Source organism: Tupaia chinensis, unplaced genomic scaffold, assembly GCF_000334495.1.
Source record: "Tupaia chinensis unplaced genomic scaffold, TupChi_1.0 Scaffold000684_1, whole genome shotgun sequence".
Classification (NCBI taxonomy): domain Eukaryota; kingdom Metazoa; phylum Chordata; class Mammalia; order Scandentia; family Tupaiidae; genus Tupaia; species Tupaia belangeri.
The window spans coordinates 423,228-431,187 of record NW_006160207.1 but is presented as its reverse complement, the minus strand read 5'-3'; the positions used below and the strand labels follow the sequence as shown (position 1 = coordinate 431,187).

Here is a 7,960-nt window from a genome sequence, read left to right as displayed (position 1 = left end):
GGTAGCAGTGGATTCTGAGGGCTCTGGGCTCTTGCCCTGGCCATGCATATTCGCACCACCTTCCACGTGCTCACCCCACATGGAAGTCTAAGGGGCACACCCAACGTGTTTCTGCCTTTACATGTCTTTTATATCCATATCCTTTTCTCCACACCCTTTCCCCCACTGATCCAGGCAATAGGCATTGTGTTTCTCCTTCCTGAGATGGAGAAACATCTGGAAAACATATAGGACATCTGGAAAACATATAGTCTTTCTTCCAGACTCTGGGGGGCCCTCCTGGAAGACCTGTGTACAAGCTGTAAGACCCTATTGCAGGTACAACCCTTCTGTTTACCTGTTGACATACTCTGATTGTCCCTCTTGGATGATGAGTTCCTCAGGACACTGACACCATCCTGCTCATCTCAGTGTTCCTGGCACCAAGCAGGAGGAACTTGGTGCTATAGTTTCAATATTTCTACCAAGACTCATGTTGAAATTTAATTGCCATTGTGATGGTATTAAGAGTTGGAACTTTTAGTAAGTGATTAGCTCATGAGGGCTCTGCTCTCATGAGTGTGTTAATGGGGGGGATGGGCTAGTTATGGCAGGAGTGTGGGCTCTTGATGGAAAGGTGAAGCCCAGACCCCTTCATTCTGCCTCACATGATTTCTTGCCCTTCCACCTTCTGCTACAGTATCATGCAGCCTGATGTCCCTTGATAGGTGCTAGGACCGTGCTCTTGGACTTGGACTTTCTTTGCAAGCCAAGTCATAGTTTCTTTGTAGATTACCAAGTTGGTGGCATTCTATTACTAGCAGCAGAAAATGGACTAGGGCACTCGGTAACCTGTTGAATGAATGAACTTGCTATGTTCTTTCTTCTTCCCCTCTTCCCCTCTTCTCCTCTGCTAGAGAAATTTCTATCCCCCCTTGTCAATGAGCATCTCAAGTTCTCTTCTGTTTTAATCTGTCCTCACTCTTTCTGTATCACAGAAAAAAGTGCACATGAACAGGCCGTAGTTGGACCCCTGCAATGCATCATAAAATCTTCTCTGGTTGTACTGTTGATCCTGGTGGCTGGACTGTTTTGGAAGACTTGTGAGAAGAAGACTAAGACAGTAAGAGGCAGGTTGTACTGTTCTTTCCAGGCCCAGATACCTCCTTTCCCCAATGGTTGCCTTTTTCCTGGATTTTCCTGTTCAGGGAGTGGGCCTTGCAGAAGGAATGGTAGTTATGGCCATGGCCTTAGGGTTCATGGCACTGGGAAGGGACACAGGTTTTCAACCACAGATTACAGCTTCGTTTGTGTGTTTCTCAGATGCAGAATTATAAGAAGACTACAGGGCAACGGCAGTAACATCTATGGAAATCTGATGGAGTAGGAGTCTCAGAGGGTAAGAACAAAGTGAGAACTGGGAGCAGTGGGCAGCCCAGGTTCCTCATTTCCCAGTCCTGGGCCCCCCTACTCAGGAATCTGCCCTTACTCACCTCATAGCCTCTATCGATTTCTGGATAATCAGTCGTATTTACTAAGAAAATGCACAATTGGGGCAAGTATTGTGTTAGCTGTTATGGGGGAATTCCTGAGCAGGGCATGTCAACAGGCACTGTTTCTGTGTGAATTCCCTGGGCCCTGCTGTATCCCCAGCTGTTTCAAGAGCCCTCTGTCTTACATTCCCAGGGTATCAGTGAACAACAGCTGGAAGAAGAGGAGCTTCTCGCTACTATCTACACGGAGATCCATAGACCAGCTCAGGCCATGAAGATCATTTAATTGGAGGAAGCAGGAAAAATCCAGCACTCCTGGGACACCTTCACTTTGAGCTTGAAACCTGCATACATCTGCCTGTACCGACTTCAGTCCAGCCCTAGCTCCTGCTCTGCATTACCCTTACTGTGGCCACAGTTTCCTGGGAAGCAGTGGTCCTATCATTTCCTTGGCTCCCTCCAGCAGCTGCCCAGACACAGAAACTGTATAAGTGCTGATCGTGCTCTGGTGGATGGAATTAGGACCTGGGTTTCGGATGATGAGTTGCGGGTAATGGCTATAGCATGAGTAGGTGGGAGCCTATAGTGGAACTGACCCAAGACTTCCTTTGTAGACCTTGTGTAGGGCTCCTATTGAGGTGCCAGTGTGTGTGTATGTGTGTATGTGTATGTGTGTGTGTGGGGGGGTGTGGCCACAGTTTCCTGGGAAGCAGTGGTCCTATCATTTCCTTGTCTCCCTCCAGCACCTGCCCAGACACAGAAACTGTACAAGTGCTCATCATGCTCTTGTGGATGGAATTAGGACCTGGGTTTCGGATGATGATTTGCGGGTAATGGCTACAGCATGAGTAGGTGGGAGCCTATAGTGGAACTGACCCAAGACTTCCTTTGGAGACCTTGTATAGGGCTCTTACTGAGGTGCCTCTGTGTGTGTGTGTGTGTGTGTGTGTGTGTGTGTGTGTGTGTGTGTGGTGGGGGGGAGCATCTAGTCCCCATTATTCCCATTAGCCAGTAAAGGTCACATTATACCTTCCTTAGCCAGTGGCCCCAAGCCCACCTTCCTGTGGAGTAGGAAGAAGAATTTGTACTATCTCAAGCCATTTTCAGCTTTCTGTTTACCAGAGAGTGAACTCAGAAGCCCACAGTCAGGAGTTATCTTCTTAGGAAAGCAGCTTCAGGTCTTCTTCTGTCCTGGGATAGGGTACTTGTGGTGAGAGTGGATGTGCAGTGTAACCTCATTCCTCCTGGTGTAGGTACTGCGGCCTCTGATAGGTGAAGCTCATGAGAAAATCTGATCCAACTATCTCTAGCCTCTTTCTATTCCTTTCTTTTTATTTTTCATTTTAGTGTTATTCAGCACTGTTACAGAATACACTGCATGCTACGTAACACACTGTATAACCTTCTAGCAGTAGACGACCATAACTGAGTTATTTTTCATCAATCAAGAAACTTTCTTAATCAGTGTTCTCCAAATCCTTTGACACATAGTGACAATTAACTCCCAAGATGTGCCTGTCTCTTTCCATCAAATGTTGCTGGTTTGTAAAAATGGCAACCCTGTTTTCCTTACCCCGTTCATGAACTTGTGCATGTACACACGCAGTGGTCAGTCTGGGAATGACCGAGCACACGCCCATAGCGGCAATCCCAGGGAGAACCTGGAACCACATTTTGGCACTGAAATCCTGCTTTCGTCTCCAGCCTCTACTGGTAACCCTCATCCTGGCTGACCCCAAATCCTAGATTGTTTTCCTTTCTGTTCGCTTTTATCTCTCTCCCTAGAGTTGGTAATTCCCTCTCCCCGTTCCTCACTACCAGCCCTACATGTTGAATCCTACTGTCCTGTCCAAAGCTCTCTTCCAATGTCCCATTCCTGTAGGTTTAGAAATGGTCTCTCCCACATCAGATCTTTACGTACACCATGGATTTAAGGCCTCTGTCACAGTCCCTGGATTGGAGTCATGAGTCTTCCTGTTGGGCTAGCCTGCAGTTCCCTCAGGATTGTTGTGGGGCTGTAGGAAGCTGAAGAACAAGAGATTCAGACCTTTCAGTATGAAGAGTCTGAGTCACCTTCTTCCACTCATCCCACTGGTGCCCACAAAGCGAGATGCACAGCTCAGAGGTTAGGAAGCAAGGGTGAGCATCTTTACCTCCCAATGACCCTGTCTGGCTCAGAGGTCCAAATTGGAGATATCTTCACCTCATTTCCAGTATCTGATTGCCTGAGGACCTTGTGGAGTCTGCACCATGGTATATGAAGTCTTCTTCCTCTCTTGGGGGCCTTACCTTCTTTCAGCCTCTGCCTCCTGCCTTGGGCCTCAGCTCTTCCATCAGAGATGGACTGATTTTATTTTTATGAGCTTCTTTACCTTGTTGGGAGGCCTAAATTCCTAGGACTATTGTTTTCCTTTCAATTCATCTCTGCTCAACTGCCTCATCTTTGACATCAGATAAGAAAGGTCTGAGCAGGGTCTATGCTAAACACTTGAGTATGATGGCATCTGCTGCATGGCAGGTGGGTGAGGGAGAAGGTGGAGGATCCGTAACAGGAGGCTCCATCCCTGCCCTCTTCCCCCTGGTTGAGCAGAAAGCTGAAGGTACATGAGATGCCTTCTCAGTCATAGGTGGACCTCAGTAGTCATCAGCCTCAAAGCAGTGTAAAATATGACCAAGCAGTGTTCCTTACCACCCTGCCTGAGGCTGAAAACAAAACAAAAAAGCAAACTAACAAAGAAATAGGAAGGAATTGGGCTTTCAAATCTCCCTGGACCAGTTTTAACCCAAATACTTTATTCTATCTTCTTATTCTTACAAGAGTCCTCAGGGTACATACTGGTAACTGATATCCCAAACTACAAATAGTTGGTGGCAGAGCAATTTCCTGTCTTTCCTGTTACCACTGCAGATCCTGGATTCTGGACTTTTCAGATGGGGATATCCTTTAGTTCCTCTCCCAAGGATCCTGTCCTCTGACATCTGTGCCTTGCTCTGACTAAGCTCACTGAAGACGGAGCAGCTGGTGTTTGAAAGAGGAGCTTTCTTGTAAGTGGACAGTGGGGAGTCTCGATGGGGTGGGAGATCTGGAATGAGGAACCTTATACGCTGGTTTAGAACAGATAAGCATAGATGTTCTTTTATCTTTGTCTAGGTTCCTTTTTTTCATAGAAGACATGTCTGGGATTTCACTCATGTTCTCAAATCTGCTACCTCTCTGCAGTATAATGTCTTTCAGTAGGTATTTTTTTTTGAGAGAGTTTTTTTTTTTTTCTTTTTTGCTATAGGGTGTGTGCGCTCACCAGACAGACAGAGAGAGACAGAGGACCGCAGTTTGAGTCCTAGACCCAGTGACTTGAAATCATGGTGCGTGCTTGTGTGTGCATGCCCAAGGTCTCAAGAGGAGAATAGAGGAGAAGGGATTGTGGCATGTCCATCCCCCGGGGGATGATTTCTCACTTTCCATGTCACTGTTTTTGTCTCTCTCTGGCGAGTGCCTTTAGCAAAAAAACCCAAAAAAAAAAAAAAAAAAAAGCAAAAGAAAAAGAAAAAAGAAAAGTCTTATTGGTAGGTGAAGACTTACTCCTGACATTTTAAAAAATTTTATTTAACTTTATTTATTTATTTTAACTTGATCAGAGAGGGACAGAGAGAGAAAAAGGAAGAGAGAGAGAAACTGAGAAAGCAAGCTGCCAGGTCCAGGACTAAACCTAGGTCGGCCATGTGGGAGTCCAGCACCCTTAACCACCACGCCACCTGCCTGTCATTTTATTAACTGTTTTCTGTTTTTTTTTTTTTCTTTCTTTCTTTTGTTCCTTTCTTTATATTGTTTATTTTTGGAGTTTTGTGATTTTCTCTAGTGCTAAGATTTGATTCCTTTTTCTTTCTGATTTGTTTATCTGCCCTATCAGGACCTTTTATATTTTTTATGATGGTAATTATCAGCCTTTTGTTTTCAGATATAGAACTCACTTAAGCATAAAGCTGATCTAGTGATGATAAATTCTCTTATACTTTGTTTATCTGGGAAAGACTTCATTTTTCTCTTCATTTCTGAAGAATAATAGCTTAGCTGGGTTATGGTGTTCTGAGCTGGCAGTGTTTTTCTTTCAGTATTGTGAATGTTTCATCCTGTTCTCTTCTGGTGCCTAAGATTTCTGCTGAGCAATCTGCTGTTAGCCTGGTGTAGACTCCCTCATATGAGAGTGTGTAGCTTGATGCTTTTCTTTTGATGCCTTAAGAATTCTTTCTTTGTCTTTGTCTTTTGACAGTTTGACTATAATATGCTTTGAAGGGGATCTTCTTGGGTCAAATCTGTTTAAAGACCTTTGAACTTTCTGAATGTGGATGTCCATATGTCTCCCAAGACTTTACAAGTTTTCAGGTATTAGTTCTTTAAATAGTTTGTCTATACCTTTCCCCATATTGTCTCCTTTTGGAACTGCCATATTATGAATATTTGTTTGCTTAATGATACCCCGTAGGTCTGGTAGGCTTTGTTTATTCTTTTTTGTTCTTTATTTTATTATTGTATTTTGTCTGACTAGGTTTTTTCAAAAGACCTGTCTTCCAGTTCATAAATTCTTCTGCTTGATCATCTGTGGTTGAAACTCTTGTATTTTTTATTTCTTCCACTGAATTCTTCAGCTTCTTGATTTCCATCAGGCTTTTCTTCAAAAAAAATTATTATTTTTTATTGACCATAGGTTGTGTGTGCTTACTAGGGAGAGACAGAGAGAGGGAAATTGAGAAATCACCCCCACCACCCAGGGGAGATGGTCATACCACAATCCCTTCTCCATTCTCCTGCTGGGATTTTGGTGGTGCACACACATGCACCTGGCATGATTTTCAAGCCATCAAATCTGGGACTTGAAGTGCAATCAGATATGTGGGAATCTAAAGCCTCAACTACCATGGCACTTTCTGGCCCCTGATTAGGTTCTTTTTTATGTAAATGTCCTCATTGAATTTTTCACTAGGATTTCATATTGTTTTCCTGATTTCATGGAATTGGCTATCTGTATTCACTTGTATCTTATTTTTCAGTCTTTTGAATTTCTTTCCAGGTGTCTTATAGATTTCCTTTTCTGTGGGGTTTCTTGCTAGAGAATTATTGTGCTCATAGTAGGGGGTGGGGATGCCGTGTTTCTTGCTTCTTATGTTTCTCATGCCCATATCGATATTTATGCATCTGGTTTATCAGTGGCCTCTTCCAGTTTTATAGGGTGACTACATGGAGAAAGATGGTCCCCTCAGAATGGGGCCTCGGTTATTCGGTAGAGTGCATTGGCTGTGGTGCTAGAGAGTAGGGTAGTGCTGTCTGTGTGACCAGCATTGGCGATATCTGAGAGTGCCTTGGTCACCTAGACTGATGGGAGTTTGTGGCTGGCCTACCAGTTGGTACCTGGCTCTCCTAGAGACAGGGCAACTCCATGGATGAGTGGAGTCCTCTGGTGCTCCCATGTGGCATGTGGTAGAGGGTGAGTTTCCTGGCTGTTTCCACAGACCATAGATAGACAGGACTGCCCTTGCAGCTCCCTGCGTGGTGTGCAGCTGTGGACAGGGTGGCTTGTCCAGCTACTCCTTAGGACAGAGGTGCGTGTGATGGCAGACGGTGTTGTGCAGCTGTGGCCAGGCAGAGGCGTGTGCAGCATGACCTGGACTCCTTCTCTGGGGCAATGCTGCAGAGTAGACCCTGGCCACTCCCCAAACTGGGCTCAGGGTATATGAAGGCTGCCGGATTCCACTCAGTAAAGATGCCGTCAGAGTGAGTTTAAACTACTGGGTTGGACTCAAGCCATAAAGGTGGGCCATGAAGGGTCAGCTACTTTACCCACTGCATCACGTGGCCAGTCCCTAAAGTTCACACTTTATTCACATGTCCTTAGTTTTAACCTGACGTCCTCTTTATGTTCTAGAATCTTCTTCGGGAGCCCTGCCTATATCCTTAGACCCCTCTGGATTGTGACAGTTTCTCAGACTTTCCTTTTTTTTTTTTTTTTTTTTTTGGAGGGGTTTTTGCTTTAGGGCACATGTGCTGGGCAGGAGGGAACAAAGTGAGAAATCACCCCCAGGGAGCGGCCACACCATGATCCCCTCTCCTTCCCTATCTTGAGCCAGCATGCACAGGAGCCCTGCATGATTTTGAAGCCCCTGGGGCTGGGATTCAACTGCATTCAGCCTTGTGGGAGTCCAGAGACCTAACTGCTATGTAATCTGCTGGTCCCATAAAATTAGATTTTCAAAAATACTATAAATGTCCTTGGGACCAGCAGTTAGCATAATGGCTATGTCACTAGACTCCCATGTAGTCAACTGTGGTTCGAGTCGCAGACCAGGTGACTTAAGCCGGGCACGTGTGCGTGTGCGCCCAAGATCCCAAGAGGAGAATGGAGGAGAAGGGACTGCGGCGTGGCCATCCCCCCTGGGGGGTGATTTCTCACTTTCTGTCTCTATGTCTCTCTCTGTCTGTCTGGGGAGCGCACGCG

The 7,960-nt window shown here is 45.5% G+C and overlaps 1 protein-coding gene and 1 long non-coding RNA gene across 2 annotated transcripts; one reads left to right on the top strand and one right to left on the bottom strand.

The window, feature by feature from the left end:
- Window positions 1-983: 983 nt before the first annotated feature.
- LOC114010020 (uncharacterized) lies at window positions 984-1,972 on the top strand. The gene is made up of 3 exons (XR_003551422.1): window positions 984-1,102; window positions 1,303-1,378; window positions 1,666-1,972. It is a non-coding gene; the product is annotated as an uncharacterized LOC114010020 (long non-coding RNA).
- A 252-nt stretch (window positions 1,973-2,224) lies between these two features.
- LOC102500778 (NADH dehydrogenase [ubiquinone] 1 alpha subcomplex subunit 1-like) lies at window positions 2,225-4,760 on the bottom strand. The gene has a single exon (XM_027776580.1). It carries the CDS (start codon window positions 3,194-3,196, stop codon window positions 2,930-2,932), a length of 267 nt encoding a protein of 88 aa, XP_027632381.1. The 5' UTR covers window positions 3,197-4,760; the 3' UTR covers window positions 2,225-2,929.
- Window positions 4,761-7,960: the final 3,200 nt, after the last annotated feature.